At 43.5% G+C, this 26,575-nt stretch overlaps 1 protein-coding gene across 1 annotated transcript in view; it reads left to right on the forward strand.

The window, feature by feature from the left end:
- The window catches only part of NBAS (NBAS subunit of NRZ tethering complex), a 678,694-nt gene that overhangs the window by 252,862 nt on the left and 399,257 nt on the right, over positions 1–26,575 (forward strand). The window contains 1 exon segment of the mRNA XM_044291127.1: positions 10,407–10,636. Coding sequence (XP_044147062.1) covers positions 10,407–10,636 — 230 coding nt within the window.

The following is a 26,575-nucleotide window of genomic DNA, read 5'->3' on the forward strand; positions in this document are numbered from 1 at the left end:
ACCCAGTCCCCATAGCTCTGTGTGCTTTTATTGTGTTAAAAAAAAACGATTTGATACATATGCAAATTAACCTGAGGTGAGTCCTGTCCCTGACTCATCTCACGTACAGGACTCATCTCAGGGTAATTTGCATATGTATCAAATCGTTTTTTTTACACAATAAAAGCACACAGAGCTATGGGGACTGGGTATTGCGGATGTGCTAGCGGCCATCTAGCAACCCATGTCCTCAGCTCTATACCCAAAATCCCGGTGACAGGTTCCCTTTAATGACCTTTCTTTTATGCGACCCCCATTGATGAGCAGAGTGCCGTCCATGTGCTTGTGCCCGTGTCTGATACGACAGCTCAGCCCCATTCATATGAATTTACAGCAGCCGAGCGGTGGCTTCTTTTTGCTTATCCTAAGGATAGACAACCCCTTTTTAAAATATGAACTATGTCAGATCTGTCTGGCAAAGCTGCCACCCTGGTAACTAGCGTTTTCTTACAAATTACTGTAATTTTAGATGTTGACAGCAATATTTATGTAAGAAAATGCCGCAGCACCACTTCCATAATGAATTCTTCACACCTCACTATCTCAGTAGATATTAATATGCACTTACCTTTGATTACAGATTCATGCCCAAATAAATGTATCATTTATTAAAATGAACACCTCTGAAAAGCAGTAATATTGCCCTCATTTTCATAATTCACATCCACTTGTAATAACTTTTTGAGATAGGATTACCTTGGATATTTTTCGTTGTGTGTACAGGTGTAGCAGAGCTGAGTTATGACTTCACACAGCCCATGACGATATTAGGCTGTGTTATTTCAGCTTTTCGTGTTCATTCCAGTTATACATAGGATAGGGGATAACTATCAGATCGCTGGGGGTCCTACCACTGCACCGGCACTGATCACGAGAATGCTCCTTAATGAGAGATCCCCTTTAATGCATGGAGCAGCTGGTCGGGAAAATTCAATGCCGTTCCATCTCCAGTGCTTTCGGGTAAGGGGCCCCCATTCTCATGATCGATGGGGGGTCCTAGTGGTAAGATAAGGGATATCTATCTACAGGGTGAGTCGCAGCACACCCTTTTTTTCAGAAACAAAGAGGAAAATGAAATATCTGAATACCCCAGCAAGTAATGGGTGAATGGGCCTATCTTTTAAGCTATGTCCAGAACATGACCACCATCTTGAAAGCTACTATTGGATGCAAATCTTTCAAATGAGAAGTGGGTCATGTAGCATATCAAAGAAGACCAGAATTTTCTCAGAAATCAATTTCCGCAATCAGATTTGCAATATCTCTTGTGGTTCAAAATTTACCAACACAGAAAGTTGCAACAACAACCGGGAACGTTCCCTGTGATGCACAGCTATTTGATGTGTTCCATGTGTTGTCCCTGGTGCTGAACACATAACTTGACATTTTGAACTTTCTGTGTTGGTAACTTTTGAACCACAAGAGATATTGCAAATCTGATTGTTGCAATCAATTTCTGAGAAAATGTGGCTGGTCTTCTTTGACGTGCTACATGACCCCCTTCCCATCAGAAAAATTTGCTCTTGATCCAATATGACAGCTTTCAAGATGGCGGCCACTTTCCGGACATAGCCTAAAAGATAGGCCCCCTCACCCATTACTTGCTGGGGTATTCAGATGTTTCGTTTTCCATTTCGTTTCTGAAATTGAAGGGTGTCCTGAGGCTTTTGGCTCACCCTGTATAACCAGAATACCATTTAAAGGGAACCTGTCACCGGGATTTTGTGTATAGAGCTGAGGACATGGGTTGCTAGATGGCTGCTAGCACATCCGCAATACCCAGTCCCCATAGCTCTGTGTGCTTTTATTGTGTAAAAAAAACGATTTGATACATATGCAAATTACCCTGAGATGAGTCCTGTATGTGAGACGAGTCAGGGACAGGACTCATCTCTGGTTAATTTGCATATTGCAGAGCTATGGGGACTGGGTATTGCGGATGTGCTAGCGGCCATCTAGCAACCCATGTCCTCAGCTCTATACCCAAAATTCCAGTGACAGGTTCCCTTTAAGTAATTGCCTTTTATAGAGAACTCAACTAGCTTACTTTACATGTATATTAGAGAAATGTTTGTACTCTGGACTTTGGGGTTGTACACCCATTTCCCTCTAACTGCTGCTCTTCTTCCCCTCTCACAGCATGAGTTCCCCATATAGGCTGTACAGAGACTGCAGCAGCATCCCCTCCTCCCCTTCCACTTGTATCTTAATTACTTTGTGACTGCAGACAAGCACTTCCTTGAAGGCTTTTTCTGATTATTTCCAGAGAACCTGCTGGCAGGGAACAGAGAGTTACAGTACCTTGCAACAGTATTCACCCCCTTGACTTTGTTCGTGTTTTGGTCCCTCACAACCTGGAATTAACATGGATTGTTGGAGGATTTGCATCATTTAATTTACAGAACATGCCCACAACTCTGAAGATGTTTTTTTTTTTTTTTTTTTTTATATTGTGAAGCAAACAACAGATAGGACAAAATATGCTACGGTTTTATCTTCGGCGAAAAAACTGAAGATTTGCCTGAATGCCGGATCCGGCATTTTTGCCCATAGGAATGTATTAGTGCCGGATCCCGGCATTCAAAATACCGGAATACCGGTAAAAATGTGAAAAAAGATACAAGACGGATCCGTCTGTCCGCATGACAATCGGAGAGACGGATCCGTTCTTGCAATGCATTTGTGAGACGGATCCGCATTCGGATGCGTCTCACAAATGCTTTCCGTTACATGCAGATCGGCGGATCCGGCGGGCATTTCCGATGACGGAACTGCCCGCCGGATCACACTGCCGCAAGTGTGAAAGTAGCCAAACAAAGGGGGTGAATACATACGCACATGCCAATTTTCTGTTCTCTATTTCTAAACAATAGTTTTTTTTAAATATATTTTTCTCATTTTACTTCACCGACTTAGACTATTGTGTTCTGATCCATCACATAAAATTCTGATTAGCAAAACATTGAACTTAAAGGGGCTCTGCACTTTGTTTAAACTGATAATCTGTCCTCTGGATAAATCATCAGCATCTGATCGGCGGGGGTCCAAAACCCGAGACCCCCACCGATCAGCAGTTTGAGAAGGCAGCGGCGCTCCAGCAGCGCCGCGGCCTTCTCACTGTTTACCGCTGGCCGAGTGATGTCACAACTTGTATCAACTGGCCTGGGCAGGACAAAGCTCCATTCAAGGGAACAGAGCTTAGCCCCGCCCAGGCCAGGGATACTAGTCGTGACGTCACTGGGCCAGCGGTAAACAGTGAGAAGGCCGCGGCGCTGCTGGAGCGCCGCTGCCTTCTCAAACTGCTGATCGGCGGGGGTCCCGGGTGTCAGACCACCGCCGATCAGATGCTGATGATCTATCCAGAGGATAGATCATCAGTTTAAACAAAGTGCAGAACCCCTTTAAGGCTGTAATGTAGCAAAATACAAAAAAAAGTCAAGGGGGTGAATACTTTTGCAAGGCACTGTAGATGGTCTTGGAAGGTTAGCAGGAAGACATGTTCTCACTAAAGAGATATATTTTTCAAAAATCCCCCCCCTTCCCCTTCCGCCATAATGACTGGTGCACTTTGAGTTATCACAGTATACATGCAGTGAAGAGTTAATTGACAAATACATTTGTATATGACTGTTAAATATTCCTCAGTGACTGTGTGAGATACATAAAAGAACATCAGTAGATGTTTTTCCTTATGATGAAGTAACAGATTTGTGAGACTCCTGTCATGTGACAAGCTGTCTATTACAGGAGAGACGCGGTGTAATTGTGCCAGGCTCCTCTAATTGACAGCAGTGGGAATAATGTGTGGAAATATGTCTAATGGTATGAATTTACATTCAATATTGTATGTATGACTATGAAGGAAGAAGAAATGACTGCAGTCATAGTAATGATACATATAATACAGGATATCACAGTGCATCCTGTGGAAGGCGCACCTCCTCTTTGTCTCGCCGTCTAAGTGACGCAGTGTATGCAAAGATAATACTCTCCCCATGTCTTTCCCTGTAAATTCTGCAGGCATAGATAATAGTGCCTCCCTGAATCTCCATATAATGTAAGTACAGATAGTACCGCCTTCTTATGTCTCCAAATAAATAATATAGGTACAGATATTACTGCCTACCTGTCTCTCCATATAAATAGCACAGGAATAGATCATATTTCCTACCTGTCTCTCCATATAACTAGTGTAGGTACAGATAGTACTGCCTATCTGCCTCTCCTTATAAATAATGTAGATATAGATTGTACTGCCTACCCGTCTCTCCATATGAATAGTATAGGTACAGATAGTACTGCCTACCCGTCTCTCCATATGAATAGTATAGGAACAGAAAGTACTGCCTCTCCATATAAATAATGTATTTACAAATAGTACTGCCTACCTGTCTCTCCATATAAATGTAGGTGCAGATAGTACTGCCTACATTTCTCTTCATATAAATAATGTAGGTGCAGATAGTACTGCCTACATGTCTCTCCATATAAATAATGTAGGTGCAGATAGTACTGCCTACCTATCTCTCTATATAAATAATGTAGGTTCAGATAGTACTGCCTACCTATCTCTCCATATAAATAATGTAGGTGCAGATAGTACTGCCTACCTGTCTCTCCATATAAATATTGTAGGTTCAGATAGTACTGCCTACCTGTCTCTCCATATAAATAATGTTTGTAGGTGCAGATACTACTTCCTACCTATCTCTCCATATAAAAATTGTAGGCACAGGCAGTATTATTTTTCCATTTCTTACTGAAAATAACGATACACAGATGATACTTCCTCCTGTAATATTAATAAATCCCAACACTAACTGATCTTCATGCAGATTATTTTGTTCATGTATTGCACTTTATAGTCAGCTAAGTTAGTTCTACCTCTCTGTATCCCTCTGTGAATGATGTAGGCACAGTTAGTTCTACCTCTCTGTATCCCTCTGTGAATGATGTAGGCACAGTTAGTTCTACCTCTCTGTATCCCTCTGTGAATGATGTAGGCACAGTTAGTTCTACCTCTCTGTATCCTCTGAATGATGTAGGCACAGTTAGTTCTGCCTCTCTGTATCCCTCTGTGAATGATGTAGGCACAGTTAGTTCTACCTCTCTGTATCCCTCTGTGAATGATGTAGGCACAGTTAGTTCTACCTCTCTGTATCCCTCTGTGAATGATGTAGGCACCGTTAGTTCTGCCTCTCTGTATCCTCTGAATGATGTAGGCACAGTTAGTTCTACCTCTCTGTATCCTCTGAATGATGTAGGCACAGTTAGTTCTGCCTCTCTGTATCCCTCTGTGAATGATGTAGGCACCGTTAGTTCTGCCTCTCTGTATCCTCTGAATGATGTAGGCACAGTTAGTTCTACCTCTCTGTATCCTCTGAATGATGTAGGCACAGTTAGTTCTGCCTCTCTGTATCCCTCTGTGAATGATGTAGGCACAGTTAGTTCTACCTCTCTGTATCCCTCTGTGAATGATGTAGGCACAGTTAGTTCTACCTCTCTGTATCCTCTGAATGATGTAGGCACAGTTAGTTCTGCCTCTCTGTATCCCTCTGTGAATGATGTAGGCACCGTTAGTTCTGCCTCTCTGTATCCTCTGAATGATGTAGGCACAGTTAGTTCTACCTCTCTGTATCCCTCTGTGAATGATGTAGGCACAGTTAGTTCTGCCTCTCTGTATCCTCTGAATGATGTAGGCACAGTTAGTTCTGCCTCTCTGTATCCTCTGAATGATGTAGGCACAGTTTGTTCTACCTCTATGTATCTCTCTGTGAATGATGTAGGCACAGTTAGTTCTACCTCTCTGTATCCCTCTGTGAATGATGTAGGCACAGTTAGTTCTACCTCTCTGTATCCCTCTGTGAATGATGTAGGCACAGTTAGTTCTACCTCTCTGTATCACTCTGTGAATAATGTAGGCACAGTTAGTTCTACCTCTCTGTATCCCTCTGTGAATGATGTAGGCACAGTTAGTTCTGCCTCTCTGTATCCTCTGAATGATGTAGGCACAGTTAGTTCTACCTCTCTGTATCCCTCTGTGAATGATGTAGGCACAGTTAGTTCTACCTCTCTGTATCCCTCTGTGAATGATGTAGGCACAGTTAGTTCTACCTCTCTGTATCCCTCTGTGAATGATGTAGGCACAGTTAGTTCTGCCTCTCTGTATCCCTCTGTGAATGATGTAGGCACAGTTAGTTCTGCCTCTCTGTATCTCTCTGTGAATGAAGTAGGCACAGTTAGTTCTACCTCTCTGTATCCCTCTGTGAATGATGTAGGCACAGTTAGTTCTACCTCTCTGTATCCCTCTGTGAATGATGTAGGCACAGTTAGTCCTGCCTCTCTGTATCCTCTGAATGATGTAGGCACAGTTAGTTCTGCCTCTCTGTATCCCTCTGTGAATGATGTAGGCACAGTTAGTTCTACCTCTCTGTATCCCTCTGTGAATGATGTAGGCACAGTTAGTTCTGCCTCTCTGTATCCTCTGAATGATGTAGGCACAGTTAGTTCTGCCTCTCTGTATCCTCTGAATGATGTAGGCACAGTTAGTTCTGCCTCTCTGTATCCCTCTGTGAATGATGTAGGCACAGTTAGTTCTGCCTCTCTGTATCACCTGTAAATAATTTAAGCCTAGATGGTTCTTTATCACTGTATACCCTAGTAGATGATGTAGGTACACAAAGTACATCTTGCCTATACATGATGTATGGATTAGATTATACTGCCTTACTGTATCCCCTGTAATTGATGTAGACACATAAAGTACAGTATGTCCTCCCTGTGAATGATATAGGTCCATCTTCAGCCTCCCCTTCTTCATCCTAACATCAGTTTACTGACACATTCAGATGAATGAGGATAAAGCTTTATCCATTATCTCCAAGCGCAGAAGAAAGTTCCTCCAAGGATGAAAAAAATATCTAATCTGTTATAATAACAAAAAGTTGTTTAGCCTTTTACGTGGATGGTCCATTGATATCAGTGGATGTTGTGTAATGCTTCGTTTTCTGAAGCAGGATGATTCAATTATTGTCAGGGGAACCTTTTACAAGATGGTGATTTATAAACTGGACCATCCCTTTAAGAAATGCTATTTAATGTGAAAATCTACTTGGCTGGGTATTCTTAAAGAGCAAGTCAAACCGCTGAGGGATTGAAATTTTAAAAATACGTTAGATGATTTTTATTTATTTTTTATTCAAATTCCTTCTTTCCTAAGAGAATCAGTACATAGATGATCACATGTTATTTAGGATATGATTGATTTTTTGTGTGTGGCTGGCTTAAGGCAAACTATGAAGGATTTGTACTCGGGAACGTGAAGAATTCTGGGGATAAGGAAGCAAAGCCTCTGTTGGAAGCGATTAGTATGCTGTGCTTTATAAACCCAGGCGAGCTCATCAGTTTGCTAAGAGAGCAGCTACAGGGCAGAAAGCTTTGCGCCAAGGACAGACCCCAGAGGTCCCGCGACACCAGCATCCATCATACATTATACAAGATAGAACGGCCCCATACATATTCAATCTGATATGGGCAAATGTGTTTGTAAACCACAGCTACACTTGATATAAGCAGGAGCAGCGTTTCCACTAGAAGCACCTATACATCAATGTCCCCGTCCCCGATACAATGAATGAGAGTCCCATCTCGCTCGAGATGATTTTAATATAATATCATGTTTAGACGTGGATGCCTTGCCATGAAAAATGAATTTAAGCGCAGTTTCCATCTATTTCCATTGCTCTCTACAACGTTAGTGCTACCTCATTGCCCAGCAGAAGAAACAATCATATTTGCTTTCCCCCCCATTTTCCATTGATGACTTCTACTCTGTTCATCACCCCCATATTCCCTCACCATAATTTGTTTGGTAGGTGAACAAGAAGGGGAATAAAAAAGTGTTTTGCAATTTTCATAATTGTCAACGTCAGACTGATTTTAAAGGGGTTCTCCAAGATTTTTTTTATTTTATTTAGTAGAGAGCAAGGGGTTGTGTAAAAGTAATATAAAAACACAAACAAACATACCCACCAGTCTCCACCATTCAGATCCCCCATGGGCTTGCCGCATTCACTTGCTATTCATCATTCTCATGACTTCTGCAGCCAAGCACTGGCCTCATTATGGACGTGACCACTGAGGCCACTGTTTGGCTGCAGCAGTCTTATGAACAGTAAACGGCATGTGACCGCTGCAGGCCCAGCTAGGATCGGAGCGGTTGGATCCAGTGCAGCACAATAGTGGTGACCATTTAAAAGGTGAATGTCCGCTAGTATTTTTTTTTCTTTCTAATTTCTCTGTCCACCTCACTGAGGTGGTCGCACATGCTCAGTTCCATCTACCATGCTAGCAGCTGCAGCAGACATGACATGCACCCTGAGCTGCCAGCTTGAAATTAATATAGTAAAGTAAAACCTACCTCCGAAGCTTTGGGTTAGCTTTATCGGACTGAGCACCGCAGCGATTCTACTACTAGAAGTGAGCCACCATAACCGTATATCCTATGAAATTAATATAGCAGAACTGAAGCTTGTCGATTGTCATGTACTATACAATATATCATTTTCATTTTTTATAGCAATTATGGGATAAAAACTTGAAGCTGCATTATTTCTAATAGTTAGAAGTAAATTATATATTTTTCAGGGGTAAGTTTGGAGATCCATGCATTGTGCGTTTATAGGAGGGCTCCCACTATAGGCCAGCACATCGCAGTCAGCGCGGAGAAGCAGGACATGGTTACACCGTGCAGATTACATCCATGCAGAGTTTATTTGCCAAACTATTGAGAGTTTTTTCAGATTCCGCACACAGTATGTTGTATCGCGTCAAGGATTACAGTAAGCCCTCACGCAAACGACTGTATGTATTTTGCGGTCCGCAAAAAATGCGGATGACGTCCATGTGCATTCCGTATTTTGCGGAACTGAACAGCAAGCCCCAAATAGAACAGTCCTCACCTTGTCCATAATGCGGACAATAAAAGGACATGTTCTATTTATGTACTCAACGGACATACGGAAGCGGAAGGCACACAGGGTGTCTTCTGGTTTTGTTTTGTTTTTTTGCGGACCCATTGAAATGAATGGTTCTATATACGGTCCGTAAAAGAACGGAACGGGCACGGAAAGAAAATACATTGGTGAGCATGAGGTTTGGGCACTTGAACATATTAGTGATATATCCAGAAAGGATGACTGAAGCATCTCAGGTGCTTCCAGGCACCTTCAGGATTGTCATGGGAGAAATTTTGCGTCCCTCCGTATTTCTGGTATCTAAATGTTTAAGCCCTCTAATAGGGGCGATGATTTGAAGCGCCGTCTGTTGGATCGAGAGGCGTTTGGATATTGACCTTGAGTTCTTGTATATCTATAGAACGTAATTATCGTAAAGATCTGTTGACACATTACTAAGAGGGGTATACCGATCCCACTCTGTATTCTTATATTACGTTATACACATATCTTTATATCACACATGTCCTATCATTTTTCATAATCGGTTAATATTTTAAAGGCGTTTTTCTGAGATTTTAATACCGGTGACCTGTCCTCTTGCCGACACCTGGAACCCCCGCCAATCAGCGTATTTTGAAGGAACTGGCACTCGCAGTAGCACCCCAGGCTTCACACGTGGCCTAGGCCCAGCTCGGCCTCATTGAAGTGAATGGGGCTGAGCTGCGATACAAAGCACAGCCACTATACAATGTACGGCGCTGTGCTTGGTGAGCCTGGAGAAGGCCGTGGTGCTCACAGCTGATCGGCGGGGGTCCCGGGTCAGCAGTATTAAATTGTCCGAAAAGCCCTTTAATGTTTTTCTATATGGCGCTTTTTAAGAGGACATCCAGTAGGTGATTAAATTATTATCACCCGTGTGTAAATAAGCCTTTTGCTGAATTTTTTTTGGGTGCGACCCTCCCTTATTAATGCAGAGTCTCCCGATGCTTGTCAGTCTATGATTAAGACAGTTGTGTGGTCTAAACGCGCCAAGACTGCTCCCATGATGTTCGGTTTGTAATGTGAATACTGCCCGCTGGATCCGTCCCTGTAATTGCTGCTATTGTAGTGTGACCCAGTGAACTATGGTTAGAAGGCATCATAGACTAACTATCTGGTAAAGGTCTTCTAAATGCGGGTCCTAACCAGGAGAGAAGGGGTAGGCCATAACCGTCTGTAATCACTACCATGGCACGGGCTGTGCCGAAATAACCCAACGCCTCCTAGTTTAATAATATAGGAGCAGCTGGAGGTAAAGCCCATGGAAGTGAGTATCCTTGCCCACGCATGGCATCTAAAGATACATGGGTGCTTTCATGTTGTCGATAATATTTGGGACTCCATTGACAACCATTGCTTTATTTATTTCAGATCTTTGCTGAGAGTTTGCTATGTTCGGGCCGTCATGAGAACATCAAGCTGGCCGGGCACATGATGCATTGTAACTCAACCTCTGTAGACCTTCCCGTTAGCATCAACTCCAAAGGCAAGCCGCAGTACAGGGTCAGCTACGGGAAGAGCGCGGAGCTGGTGCTGGCTGCCAGCAGAGAATACTTTAACTCGTCCGCCACCCTCACCGATGACTGTATGGATCTGGCAAGGTATGGTTAGCGTGCTGTTTTTATGTGATTTATGGTATTTTTATTGTCTTCATAAAATTTACCCCGTGATCCTCTGTCTGGCTGCTCATTAGTTTCCACTAGGGGTTCTGTCATTTACTAGCGGACTGTCCTGATGTCACCTTCACTACTGAGCATCATTGGGTTTCATTAGTCGAAGCCAGGGGACCGTAGCTAAAGGCTCATGGGCCCTGGTGCAAGAGTTCAGCTTAGGGCCCCCTTCCTTCAGTGCTTTGTGGCCAGGGCCAAAGAAGCACATAGCCTTTGTGCTGCCCGAGGCAAAAATTGAAACGGCGCCCCCCTCCACATGGCAAATTCTTGACCTAACCCCTTCCCTGAGCCAGAGATGTAACGTGACCAGGATGCACTATCTATAATACCGGTGTCTACTTCTGCGGCACAAGGGTCTTTGGGCCCCCTCAGGCTCCTGGGCCCGGTAGTGGCTTCTAGCTCTGCACCCCCTACAGCTACACCCCTGGTCGAGGTCTTCTCTAAAGAAGTCTACTTGTCCAGAGATGGGCAAAAACTTTTGACCTGTTTACACATCAGTCAGATTTCCTGATAATTGCTCAGTAAAAATGTCAGTTGAAACCTTAGCGGATACACTCACTGATTAGGCCAACTAAGTGGCGGTAAATACGTGGGCAGATCTGTGGCAGAAGTCAGAGGATGACCTGCAGTGCGAACAAAGCCCAAGGTTTTGAAATGCTAAAGAAGCACAACCACAATTTTTTTTAAGGTCCAGTCTGCTAGAAAGGTACATGATGTAAATTGGAGGTAAAATTCTTAAAGGGGTTGTCTCATCTCACCATTTCTATGTGCAGACAACCAGGCCTCTGGGAAACGACATAGCCTGCTGTGTTACGCTGTTTCCATAGCTCCTATGCGCCGCAATGGAAGCTACAGGAACAGCAGAACACTGACCCGCTTCAGTTTCCTGGCCACCTGGTGGTCGAGGACTTAGTCGCATCTCCCCTTAAGATCCCCACATAAGACGCTGTGTCAGTTGCATGAAAAACAAGTTACTTTTATAATTTACTACCTGTTACAAAAAGGCTCCAGTTGGGATGTATTTTCTTTACTTCATGACGCCCCCTGGTGTTAAATTTATATATTAATATGACTGCCCACCTACTGAGGGGGTCGCACTTGCCCAGTTCCATCCTTTAACTGCCACAAGCTGTGCGTACTGTTAGAAGCTGTGACAATTACAGGGCGCGAGCTGCAGCAGAAAGTTCATGCCCCCTGAGATGTGATGGGGAAAGAACTGCAGCATAAAGGACACACCCTGAGTTGTAATAGGAAGAGAGCTACAGCAGAAAGGGCATGCCCCTGAGCTTTAGCAGAAAGGGCACGCCCCTGAGCTTTAGCAGAAAGGGCACGCCCCTGAGCTTTAGCAGAAAGGGCACGCCCCTGAGCTTTAGCAGAAAGGGCACGCCCCTGAGCTTTAGCAGAAAGGGCGCGCCCCTGAGCTTTAGCAGAAAGGGCGCGCCCCTGAGCTGCAGCAGAAAGGACGCGCCCCTGAGCTGCAGCAGAAAGGACGCGCCCCTGAGCTGCAGCAGAAAGGACACGCCCCTGAGCTGCAGCAGAAAGGACACGCCCCTGATCTGCCAGCATGAAGAAAATCTAGCAGAACAATTGGAGCAATGAGTGGGGAGATCTCTGGATCCATGTGAGGTGCAGGGCTGGTTCTAGCTTTGTTAGAAAGAGGTTGTCATGTCCTATATGATGTGTGATTTTCCTTTCTTATGTTAACCACTTAAAGGACTTGTCCACAATTTGAAAGACATGGTTGCATGTAAGCAGCACTTCTGCTCACAGGTTGTGTCTGGTATTACGGCTCGTCACCATCGCAGGGAACAGTGTATGTTTTTGGAAGAAAGCAGCCATGTTTTTCTGATCCTGGGCACCCCCTTCGTAAGGAATATACAAGAGAGTGTTGTGGAAAGCTAGACTTCTAGAGCAGGACGCCACCACGAAGCTGCCGCTTCTCCGGTGGACCCAGAGCCATGTGTTAGATGGTCAATGAGTCATTTGATTTGCCACCTTGTTATCTTACTCTTGTCTTTCAGGGTCTGATGCAGGATGAATGTGCTCCCACCTGTAGTAGCGAATTGCTCACATTGTATAGCTTTATCTTTTGTGCAGAGTCAAGGAATGATCAGATGACAACCAAGTACCAAAAGTCCACTCGCCACTTCCCAGAGTTATACAGACCCTACAGCGTGGCCAGATCTACATTGGTACTCGTACTTACCTGGTCCTCACCGCTGGGTTCCGGCTCCATTGCTGCCCTTCAGAGCTCTACAGGTCCCAGGACCCCCTGCGTCAACAAAAGGTTCAACAGGGGGGGGGGGGGGGGCGGCACTTGACCACTGCATCCAATGACTGGATGAAACTGTGACACATGTGTACCGTGACCCAGTCATTGGCTGCAGCGATTACGTGACTGGATGTTGACACAAGGACACCATGGACAGCAGTGGTGGAACCTGGCGGCGGAGATCAGGTAAGGCTACGTCATGAACGGATCTGGTTGTATTATGTCTTCTAAAGCCATGACGGATCTGTCTTGAACACCATTGAAAGTCGATGGGGGACGGATCCGTTTTCTATTGTGCCATATTGTGTCAGAGAAAACGGATCCGTCCCCATTGACTTACATTGTGTGTCAGGACGGATCCGTTTGGCTTCGCTTTGTCAGGCGGACAGCAAAACGCTGCAGGCAGGGTTTTGGCGTCGGCCTCCAGAGCAGAATGGAGACAGATCGGAGGCGAACTGATGCATTCTGAGGGGATCCTTTTCCATTCAGAATGCATTGGGGCTGAACTGATCCGTTTTGGACCTTGTGAGAGCCCATGACGGATCTCGCAAACGGAAAGCCAAAACGCCAGTGTGAAAGTAGCCTAAGACTGCGTTCACATCTCCGTTTCAGAGATCCAGCAGCCTGATCTGGGGCAAATGCCGGCTGTTGCGTGCAACTGTTTTTGTCCGTCCAAAGCTCTGTATTTATGCCTGAAATCAGCCCAATTACTGCTGGACTCCATTGCAGTCATAGGGGATATGGCGGTGAAGTAGAGGATCCGGCAATCTGCTCGGAGTCCGGAACAGCCTGCCGGATCTTCAAATGGAGCTGTGAACGTGGCCTATGATTACCACCGCAGGTCCAGTCACGCAGCGGGGTCTGTAGAAAACATCCACAAAGTTGAACAACCCCTTTAAGCCTGACCATAGCTGTGTGACACTCACAGGTTTCATCAGAGGAAAGTGGAGACTTCCAGCAGGAGACTGAGATGGGCCAACATCGAGTAGTGAGGCATCAGATCCACTGTGTTTGTATCACATTAATACATCCTTCCCTGTGCCATGAACCTAAGGCCTCATGCACGCGGCCGTTGTTTGGGTCCGCATCCGAGCCGATGCGGACCCATTCACTTCAATGGGGCCGCAAAAAAGATGCGGACAGCACTCCGTGTGCTGTCCGCATCCGTTGCTCCGTTCCGTGGCCCCGCTAAAAAATATAACATGTCCTATTTTTGTCTGCGCTTTGCGGACAAGAATAGGCATTTATATTGCCGGGGCCCGTGCCAATTTTGCGGAACGGGTGCAGACCCATTCATTTTCAATGGGGCTGGAACGTGCTGTCCGCATCCGCATTTGCGGATCCGCATCCGCACTTCCGCATCTGTGCTTCTGTTTCCGCAAAAAAAATAGAACATGTCCTATTAGGCATTTTCTATTATAGTGCCGGCGATGTGCGGTCCGCAAATTGCGGAATGCACATTGCCAGTGTCCGTGTTTTGCGGCTGCGCAGAACACTTACGGACGTGTGAATGGACCCTAAAAGCGCATTAGCCCAATCCATTCCGCTAAGAACAGTTGTGTGTGTATTGACCTAATGGTGTCACAGTCTTTCCAAAATGAGTTTGTCTCATGGAGAAGTCTTGCAGACATTCTCTGTAATTTAATCACTTCACGGTGTCTCTCTGACCCGCCCTGCGCAGACGCTCCCTTTTGTTTTTTTACAGTGTATCGAGGCATTCAGAAGTTTTAATGGAATATTTCCCAGCGTTCAGCTGAGTGCCGCAAGTTCGCAGTTTAGACTTGGAAAGTTTTATTGTACCGCTAAGTTTTAATACGCAGGATGTCCGTTATTTGTGCTTTACCAGTGATATCATTTGTTTCGGATAGGGTCAAAACCTCGAAAGGAATCTTTAGTTAAATAGTGTGTCAGTTTTTTAATCTTCTAGCAGATATTCTTGATGCTTACACTAGATTGTGATTTCTCTGTATGAAGCACTGGTGGTAACGATGCGTATCCGAAGGCTAAAAGTATTTTTTTTCAATTGGTCTTTTTTTAAATTGTTTTATTATTATTGGACCTTATAAAAAAATCAGTCTAGTTGCAGAGTATCACTTCTCAGGCCTGTGAAGCCTTATCTCTGATCTCCTGACCTCATAAACACTCATTTAAAGCCTGTATTATACCTCTTCATAGGAACGCTCATTAGCAATGACCTGGCAGTGTAATACTGCCGCCAATTACCCGATGAACGAGCTCGTTCATCGGGCAATCCCGATTTTTATGAATGCTTAAAAATCATTGTTTGCCGGCAGCAGTTGTGCTGTCTGATCATGATTTGCTGCCGGCAAACAACTAGTCAGTATGGGGACGAACGATAGCATCACAATTGCTCCTTCCTATGCTGTGGAGGAGATCACTGCATGTAATAGCAGCGGTCTCCTCCACTAGCGAGCAGGTGTTTGTCGGGAAGGAACACTTCCTTCCCGACAATCGCCTGCTAGATCGTTTCACCTAATGCATAGTCTTAGCAGTTTTAACAGTTTGATAAGAGTTTAGCTATAATGAGTGTTTATGGGGTCAGGAGATCAGAGATAAGAGCTCTACATGAGCCGTCAGCTGACCGGACTGGAAAGCGACACAGTGCAAATACTGTAGATTCATTTTTTTTTTAACCATTGTATCTCAAAAATGGCTGAATATTTTTAATAAAGGCCAATAGAAATAAAATTGAATTTAGCCCGAAATGAGTAAAATGCAATCATTATAAAAAATAAAAAAAATGCCCCAAAGGTGTCCATAGCCTTTTAAAGAAAACTGATTAGGACAAAACAATCCAGCAGCTCAGCAATAATACTAGTGGGTGGGTGAGCGCCTCGACGGGGGTACGTCCGAAATCCCTACAGCAACGGATAATCCAAACCTAAGAAGATGGAGACGGCACTCCAATGCATGTGTAGAAGAACTGAGCTGCTATATTCCAGACGCATCTGCTCAGTTCTTCTACACATACGTTGGAGTGCTGCTTCCATCTTAGTTGGTTAGATGTGTGTCTGTAATTGACCCACAAAGCAGTGGGCAGAGACGTAACTTAAAGCTCAGGGACCCAGTTACAAAACCTGAATAGGTTCCCCTGCCACGTGCTTTGAATAATACTAGCTGAAAAAAAAAGGGCAGCCCATCCTAACAAAGTGAAGAGGATGTGCAGGTGCCAGTGTACGCTGACCGCAGCGCCCCGTGAGCTCTAAGATATTGGATTATTTCAAATTGTATGACATCTATATTTACTATTCCTATAAATCTCAGGTTCTCTGCACATTTTTTTGCAAGTTGTTTGGGCCGTGTCCCCTGGCATGGTAACCTCATCAGACAAGGTCCATAAACTAAATAGACTCCCCTCTCTTGGGCCTAGGCCTACAACATAAACTTAAGACTACACTAGTTAAGGGCCATCTTTTCTCTTCTAAACAGCATTGTGTTATGGATAGTGGATATGGATCCATTCTGCCAACCAACCGAACTGGTTGGCTGCTTATCTATGGGGGTCAGAAACACAGGAGCGAAGCACCAAGAGATCAGCCAATATTGGGCAGTGACAGGCTGGGGTCAGGCTGACAGAGTTTGTGTGAATCCGGGAATCAGTCAAAAGTTTAGGGCAAGTGGCTCAGAGTCAGGACAGGCACGGGTCAAGTCAGATGGCAGCAGCTGGTAGACGGGCAGACAATCAGGTTATACCTCTTTCACTTGATCTAGCAAGCTAGAAGGACCTATTGCTCAGGGTGGAAAAAACAGCCCAGAAAATAGAGGAGAGCTGGTTAGCCAATTAGTCAAAGAGTTGAGCACAGGTTTAGAAAGTGAAATTAACCCTTGTAGTGCCCTCCCCTAATATCATCTGTCGGGAGAGTTTGGAGCTCCCCACACACATTGGACTGTCCACTGAACCCACCGTTCTCGGACGGTTTGGCCGACTATGGTTAGGAACAGACTTACAGTATATTCACTCAATTAGACTATGAAAATATTTTTAGATATCCTATAGAGCAGTGGTGGCGAACCCAGAGGTGGCACTCAGAGCCCTCTCTGTGGGCATCTGAGCCCAGGAAAAAGTCTAAGGTGTACCAATATGTTTTAGACTTTTTCTGCCAGTCATCAGCGCAGGCGCACTATGAACAGCACAGGCAGCGCACTGAATGTAGGCAGGCGATAATAGCTAAATGATAAAGCAGATGGAAGATATACTATACTGGACTGTAGTATTCAGGGTATATTGCCGTGTTGGCACTTTGCGATAAATTAGTGGGTTGTAGGGTTGCAGTTTGGGCACTCGGTCTCTAAAAGGTTCACCATCACTGCCGTAGAGATACTGTAGCTGAAATAAGTTTTCATTGTAAATTCCAAAAAATACTTCAGCCATAAGGTTTAAAATAAAAAAGATATCTATAGAGACTTGTCCTTGTTTGCTCATTGTTTGCACAAAATCTTGGTGTGTATGGCCGGAAGCTACTGCATGCGTGAACGAGTTCAGATTCCCCAGCAGAGCGGTTGGGCTGGTAGGATCATGCCTTAGATGTCTTTCATTATAATACAGCAATCATGTCAATGGTGATGAAGAACATCCTTTGATAGTTTCTTTGTTGTTAGTACCATGATTGGAAAGCATTGCAACTATACTGAAAACTCTTTGAGACAACCACACAAAATTGGATTAAATAATGGTCTTCTAGAGGGTGGTTCTTTCAAAGGCGATCGTAATATACATTGGGAATTGAACGGAAGACGACATACCTTGAAAATTTTTATGGAATATCTGAAATGGGCCTATTTTCTACAGCCGTTTAGACAAGAGAGCACCTGTCTAAAGGCTGTTAAAAATGGGTACACTATGTTAATAAAGGCCTCCCGAGAGGGGGGTTTTGAAGTAAAAAAATAAAATAAATATATACACACACACACATATATACAAGTATATCATCCACTTGAATGTGCGTGGACATTAGCTCCTCACTGGTGGCATCAGGACCTGACACTTCCACATTGGGGGTGCAGGTCCTGTGGCATCCCAGTGATGAACATGTGTCCCTGCAAGTGCCTGTGGGGGCACAAAGGGGAGCATAATTTATACTGGTGCACTACACAGGGGGCATTATATATACTGGGGGTTCTTCAGGGTTTGATTTAAAAAACAAACAAACAATGAACCATCATTTTTTAATGGCTGTTTAAGCAAAAATGATAAACAGCCATTAAAAATGGATAATCGCCCAGAAAATGATCGCACACATTGATGCAAAATCTGCTATAAACAAAAACTGACAGTGTATCTTTTTTAATGGCCATTTTCTTCACTGCTGTGTGCGTGTTCCCTAAATATCCCATCTTCCACAACACTTACCTCCCAGCATTTTACTCCTTTTCACTCCTACAATATTATTATTGTTCTGAAAAAAAATCCAAAAAATGTATTTCTAGAAAAAGCAGCCGCTTTCAGTCTTTTGAGGCCTCCTTTTCTGTTTGATGTAATTGCTCATGACAGGGTGTTGATAGCAATTGATTTTTCGTTTGTCCTCCTTTGTCAAAGAGAAAATCAAACCTGCATTTCTTTATGGAGATTCTAGAACGGTGCTTTGCACTAGCGAAATGTGTTAATGCATTATACATGTAGGCAAATGTCAGGGACTGGAGTCGCCCAGTTGGTAATGGCATGGTCCGGGAAGCAGAATTCTGAACCGCTATCAGATGCAGCGACCTTGCTTGTACTCTCTCTGTCTCCTTTGAACACGAACGTATTTGTCATGGTCACTGGAATGATATTTGGTTGAGCTGATACGATCCGTGTCCTGCTTCTACACAGTGGCTAACCTGGTCCCAGTTTTATATCAGTAATATTAATATTTATGATTTTTTTAATATATTTTCTTTTAGGCTGCCTGCTGTATTGGGTGTTTTTACAAGTATGGAGTAAAGTGATGGAATTATAGCAAGTGAACACAAATTATTACACATTAATGATGAAAATAGTGGAGCTTAATTAGGTGTTAATTGAGAGAGAAAGCTTTATTATGAGAAAACTTAAGCAAGATATGTCCATTTTATTGGCGGGGGCAGAGAAATCTGCGCGGTTTCCTGCTCCAATTCCACAAAATATATAAATTCCAGGTACCAGCATCTGATTCATTTTTCTGTTATTGACCACATTAGCTGTCGTACATTATAATTTTTTTTTTTCCTGAAATAAGCAGAATTTAGTTTTTAACCTGTTTATACACACATTTTTTGTGTGAAAATGACACTTCTAGATCCCTTCTCAGTATCCTGGGGCAGTAGCTCGACTAGTATTTTTATACAGCTCCAAACCTTAGTTGACTTAAACACTTAAATTTTTGTTATTTAGTTGTCATTTTCATTACTTTTGAATTTCGAGTTCTGTTAAAATAATTTTTATTGTGAAAATATGTGGAAAAAATTATAAATCATGGCTTGAAATATGTGGATTGATGTCCATAGTGAAGTTATTAATTATTCTATATGGCTGGCAAATAATGACTTAAGGCTGTGTCCATACGATGGCTGTATTTACCAGTTGGGACTGTAGGTCTAGTCCCTAGGGCAACATCTTGTTGGGTGTGGGGGGCATCATTTGCTGGGAAATTTATTAATACATTTTTTTCAACCCCCTTCCCTGCATCCCAACACACTGCTGTTGTGGTGCTTTTGTAACTTCAGGTGGCAATTCCATCACCATATAGAGTGCCACCAATTGCACCCAAAGTGGCTTTGCTATGTTTAAGGCTTTATGCCATTTAAATACCCCATTCCTCTGTTGCTCCTCTTCTGGTTCATGGCTCTAGAATTTAGTGTTTTTTATTTATAATTTTGGTTGGTCGGTGTGAATATTGCTGTATGTTCTAGTGGGAAGGGTACTTCTGCAATACATGGATGTGTCGGACAACACAGAAAAATGTAACACAGAATTCCCACAGTCTGAGGTGTAGTCTTATTGCTAGGGATGGACTTTATGACAAACCTGTTCAAAAGATTTTGTTTTTTGGGAGGATGTCTTTTTGCCAATAGTCTGTCTTGCATGACTTTGCAGTTCTTCTAAAAGTTATATTGGCACTGTGCTGACAGCCAAGACTTTATCACGCCATACTGTCACGGTCTCTCCTGTGACAAGAGTCAAAAGATCTAAGAGACTGGCTGCACGTGATGTGATTTGACAGCCTCTTTGGTTTCACTTGTTTCTGTGTTGTTGCTGGTTATGACCACACCTCTTGTCTCAGGTGTAGCTTAAGTGGTCATTCCAACTCCTCTATTTAGTCTGGTCTCACCCATCATGCTATGCGGTTGATAGCTACTTTCTGGTTTTGGAAGTGCTGGTGTTTGGTTCTCTACTGAGTTCCTGCTCGTCCGCGTACTTCGGAGTTAAGTGTCTTTTCCTATTTTCTAGTTTGCTGTATTCCCCTTTCTTTCGGTATCAGGCATGAGGAAGTCTCCTGTTCCTTCAGCTGTGAAGTAACAGATCACCTTTTGTCCTGACACTATCTCCAGGGGTCTTTAGGGTCAGATAAGGCTCTACGTTCCGGCGTATGAACATCCCATCCATCAAGGTCTGTTCATAATGATAGTAGTCAGGGCTCAGTCTAGGGATTCACTAGGTGTGACCTTTCCCCTTTCCCTAGTTTCCAGGCCTAGTACCCTTTCCCTTCCCTCCTATGTTCGGTGTGGAGTTTACTACCCACACCGCGCCGTTACTGTTCTCCATTTCAGACTGAAGATGTTGTTAAATTTAACATTTCTATAAAACGTTCAAGTACACTTTGCAACCCATGTTTGTGCTCATGTAAAACTTACCCAACACATAGGATTAAAACATTTTCATGAAGGCTATGTGTCTCCATGGTTACAGACTACAAGTAGCCCCTGTGTGTAGTCTGATCCTGCATTCATGTGTTATTATTTTTCATCCGCTCCTCTGCTGCCATTACTTTATCAAGTGGGTAATGCAGAAGGAAAAGAATAACATGCAGATCTGCATTGAAACTCGCACAATGGTAGGATATTTTAATCAAAACCATTTGCAGTATTCATTTATTGTTTTGGTGCACTGGAGCAATACATAGTAACATAGTACATAAGGCCGAAAAAATACATTTGTCCATCCAGTTCGGCCTGTCATCCTGCAAGTTGATCCAGAGGAAGGCAAAAAATAAAAAACCTGTGAGGTAGAAGCTAATTTTCCCCACCTTAGGGGAATAAAAAATTCCTTCCCGACTCCAATCAGGCAATCAGAATAACTCCCTGGATCAACGACCCCTCTCTAGTAGCTATAGCCTGTAATATTATTACACTCCAGAAATACATCCAGGCCCCTCTTGAATTCCTTTATTGTACTCACCATCACCACCTCCTCATGCAGAGAGTTCCATAGTCTCACTGCTCTTACCGTAAAGAATCCTCTTCTATGTTTGTGTACAAACCTTCTTTCCTCCAGACGCAGAGGTTGTCCCCTCGTCACAGTCCTGGGGATAAATAGATGATGGGATAGATCTCTGTACTGACCCCTGATATATTTATACATAGTAATTAGATCTCCCCTCAGTCGTCTTTTTTCTAAAGTGAATAACCCTAATTTTGATAATCTTTCAGGGTACTGTAGTTGCCTCATTCCAGTTATTACTTTAGTTGCCCTCCTCTGGGCCCTCTCCAGCTCTGCTATGTCTGCCTTGTTTACAGAAGCCCAGAACTGTACACAGTACTCCATGTGTGGTCTGACTAGTGATTTGTAAAGTGGTAGGACTATGTTCTCATTACGGGCATTTATGCCCCTTTTGATGCAACCCATTATCTTATTGGCCTTGGCAGCAGCTGCCTGACACAGATTTTTGCAGCTTAGTTTGCTGTTTATTAAAATTCCTAGATCCTTTTCCATGTCAATGTTACCAAGTGTTTTAACATTTAGTATGTACGGGTGACTTGCATTATTCCTTCCCATGTGCATAACCTTACATTTCTCAGTGTTCAATCTCATCTGCCACTTATCTGCTCAAGCCTCCAATCTATCCAGATCGCTATGTAGTAGTATACTGTCCTCTTCAGTGTAAATTACTTTACACAGTTTAGTGTCATCTGCGAAAATTGATACTTTACTATTCAAGCCTTCTACAAGATCATTAATAAATATATTGAAGAGAATAGGGCCCAATACTGACCCCTGAGGTACCCCACTAGTGACAGTAACCCAATCTGAGTGTGTACCGTTAATAACCACCCTGTTTTCTATCACTCAGCCAGTTACTTACCCACATACAGATGTTTTCTCCCAGTCCGAGCATTCTCATTTTATATACTAACCCTTTATGTGGTACAGTGTCAAATGCTTTGGAGAAGTCCAGATATACGACATCCATTGATTCGCCACTGTGAAGTCTAGAACTTACCTCCTCATAGAAACTGATTAAATTAGTCTGACATGACCGATCCCTCATGAAGCCATGCTGATATGGCGTTATTTGCTTTTTTTCCGTTGAGATGCTCTAAGATAGCATCTCTTAGAAAACATTTAAACAGTTTACCCACAACAGATGTTAAACTTACCGGCCTATAGTTTCCAGGCTCTGTTTTTGGACCCTTTATATTGGCACCACATATGCCATGCGCCAATCCTGTGGAACACTCCCTGTCAGTATAGAGTCCGCAAATATCAGAAATAAGGGTCTGGCTATGACATTACTTAATTCCCTTAGGATACGGCGATGTATGCCATATGGTCCTGGCGATTTGTCTATTTTAATCTTTTTAATTCTCTGTTGTACTTCTTCCTGGGTCAGACAGGACACTTTTAATGGGAAATTTATTTTAACTTTCAGCATTTCATCTGACAGTTTATATTCCTCAGCTTTGCTTTATCCTCGTTGCTCTCTACGACTCCCCCCTCATTACTCTTTAAAGGGCCGACACCTACAGATTTATACTTTTTAACATTTATATTATTGAAGAACATTTTAGGGTTAGTTTTGCTCTGTTTGGCAATTAATCTCTCAGGCTCTAGTTTGGCAGCTTTTATTTGTTTTTTACATGTTTTATTTTTTTCCTTATAGTTTTTCAGTGCTTCTGTGCTACCCTCCTGTTTTAGTGATTTATATGCTTTCTTTTTGTCATTTATTGCTTTCTTTACAGTTCTATTTATCCACATAGTTTTTTTTTTTTTTGTTCCTTAACCTTTTATTCCCATACGGTATGTACCTCTCACAATGAGATTTATGATGCTTTTAAAGATATTCCATTTTGTGGCTGTATTTTTATTTTTAAGGACTTTGTCCCAGTTAGTTAGGCCTCTGGCCTCTCTTGGTTGGCAAAATTTAGCTTTTTTGAAGTTGGGTATTTTTGTTCCTCCCTGTAGAAACGCTCTTTTGAATGATAATTGGAAGGTTATTACTTTATGGTCACTATTTCCCAGGTGTCCCCAAACCTGCATGTCTGTTGTTCTGTTAGGCCTATTGGTTAATACTAAGTCCAGTATGGCCGTCTCTCTAGTCGGGTCCTGAACCAGTTGGGAGAGGTAATTGTCTTTGGTTATTGCCAAGAACCTGTTTCCTTTATGAGATATACAAGTTTCAGTTTCCCAGTCTATATCTGGGTAGTTGAAGTCCCCCATAATAACCACCTCATTATGATTTGCCGCCTCGTCAATCTCGTTTAGTAGTAGATTTTCTGTGGACTCTGGTATATTAGGTGGTTTATAGTAAACTCCTATTAGTAATTTATTATTGTTTTTCGCGCCATGTATCTCTACCCACAGTGACTCCACATGTTCATGTCACTTATATCTTCACGGAGTGTGGGCTTTAGACAGGACTTTACATAAAGGGAGACCCCTCCCCCTCTCCGGTTTTGACGATCCTTTCTAAACAGACTGTACCCCTGTACATTAACTGCCCAGTCATACCTATCATCCAGCCATGTCTCAGTTATTCCCACTATGTCATAGTCCTCCTCACACATCACTAATTCCAGCTCCCCAGTTTTATTAGTCAGGCTTCTGGCATTAGTATACATACAATTAAGAGGTTTATGTATATTTTTTACCCTACAACTTTCCTTCTGAACTGTTCTAGTCCCTCCTTCCATTCCTCCCCCAGTCTCACTACCTTGCCCCCCGGTCTCTATCTGCACTATCTTCCCCTCCTATAACATAATTACCCTCCCCCCCAGTCCCTAGTTTAAACACTCCTCTAGCCATTTTTCTCCCCAACACAGCTGCCCCTTCCCCATTGATGTGCAGCCCGTCCCTACGATAGAGCCTGTAGCCGATAGAGAAGTCGGCCCAGTTCTCCAGGAACCCAAACCCCTCCTTCCTACATCAGTTCTTGAGCCACTTCGTAATCTCCCGCTGCCTTTCTTGTGTGGCTCGTGGTACAGGGAGTATTTTGGAAAATACTACCTTTTGAGGTCCTTGCCCTAAGCTTTTGACCTAAATCCCTGAAATCATTTTTAAGGACTCTCCACCTACCTCTAACTTTGTCATTGGTTCCGATATGGACCACCAGAACTGGATCTTCTCCAGCCCCTCCCAGTAATCTGTCAACCCGATCTGCGATGTGTCGAACTCTAGCGCCAGGAAGACAGCACACTGTTCGGCGATCACGGTCTTTGTGACAGAGAAAGTGGTTGCAAAAGTGTACATATTACAAACAATTTCTTACTCTAATGATGCATCAGAATTGAACCTTTTAGTGCAATTGGGGTTGTCTGGTTTTGTAATATTGATGACCTAACCTCAGGATAGGTCATCAGTATCCGTTTGGCAGGGCCTGACTACCGACACCGCCGCCGATCATCTGTTTGAAGAGAACACGGCTCTCTCTGTTTAGTGCAATGTTGTAGGCGAGCAGGTGTAATTACAACTCACTTCAATGGGACAATTGATGACAGAGTCATCAATTGTTGGAACTCACAAATAAATCTTTACTTACCTGCTCCACAGAGCCCTGTTCCCGCTCAGTGGCTCCCAAATTGTCTTTATTGATCTTCATATCCCCATCTGTCAACTTTTGCATGGACGGGGGCACATGCGCCGTTACAGCCAAGTATTGGTCTTTTTTCACTTGGACGTCATCACTGAGGCCAATAATTGGCGGCAGCAGTGCACTTGACCGCATTGGTGCAGAAGTTTACGTGAGGAATGGAAGCCTAGTGAAAGCAATTGAGGGAGCCGGAACGGTGCGGAGCAGGTAAGTATAGATTTCTTTATAGGTACCGCTGTTTGGGAGGTGAATTTAAAAGCCAGTGTCCCACCTATTAGGGTGCCTTCACAAGCGGCAGATTTTGTGGTAGAAACTTCTGCAACTGAAAATCTATTCCATTAGAATGTGTCAGCAAGCGCATGGATTTCTGCAAGCCCCATTCTGGTGAATGGAACTGATTTTCAGTCGCAGAATTTTCTGCCACAAAATCTGCCCTGTGTGAAGCCGCCCTTAGAATTGGGATCTTACCCAAACCAGAAATACAGGGCAGCTGCCTGACACTATAGAGACACGTTTGGGGAGAGCTAGTTTGCACTCTTTAATGGCATTAGCATTCAGTAATATCTGCAGAATAAGTGCTGGAATGTGCATGTGACTTATCGAATATTGTAAGGGACTATAGAGAGTATTCCAGATAACATTCATTGTTAATATATTTTTCACATTAAATGATATATTCAGCTCTGCTACATCTGCGCTCTGAAGTTGTTGCTGTGTGCGTGGCTCTGCCGTAGTGAATGGGTAACGTGGGATGAAGATTAATGTTTGTAAAACTCACTTGATGCATGTCAGATAAAACCGTGTCGCAGAAGCAGCAGAGTCTTTGCGATGTGCATTCGATTTTCCAGGAAAGGACTATAAGTGGTTCCTCAGATGCAGGTCAGTAGACACCTGGGTGGTTGGTGTAGAGCTGCGTGCTGTGGTGACCTTACAAATATTAAGTGTTCTTTGATGTGATGTTTTGCATTGGAAAGCTCCTGCTAAAGATGTCACTATGCTTTAATTAGGCTCATAATTGTGCAGAAAACCTCCGACCCCGCTTAAGCAGCAGAACATGTATTTCACTTGTGCAGAAATACCTCCTCCCTCCCTCTGGGCTCTGATGGTTTACATTAAGTAAGTGATCCCCGTGACTCTACTGTTTGGTTGTTTGAGTAGAACTGTACTCCAAGGAAGACCTCTAATGCATCATTAAAAGAGTTGTTCAGAATTAGAAAAGCATGTCTGTTTTTTTCACGAATCAGGGTCCCTTATTTCCATGGGCTCTGGCTGCTGCAACCAGGAGCGGACTGGGATCGTAAAGTGGCCCTGGAAAAAACTAAAAGTGGCCCCATTTTCTAGTCTGGTCCAATTTGACAGAAGGCAGGACCAGCAATACCACATTGCAGCATATTATACCAGCCCAGCTGAGCCAGATACCACAGTGCATTTCAGTAGACTGCCCTAGCAGCACAAAATACATCCCTAAAGACTGCCACTGGTTGGCCAAAAGGAGGTCTCAGGCGACCCCATGGGCATCGGCCCACTGGGAAGTTTTCCTGTAGAGTTTATGGCCAGTCCGCCCATGGCTGCAAAGTATTGTGCTAAGGTGCATTA

Source organism: Bufo gargarizans, chromosome 4 (genome assembly GCF_014858855.1).
Source record: "Bufo gargarizans isolate SCDJY-AF-19 chromosome 4, ASM1485885v1, whole genome shotgun sequence".
NCBI lineage: Eukaryota > Metazoa > Chordata > Amphibia > Anura > Bufonidae > Bufo > Bufo gargarizans.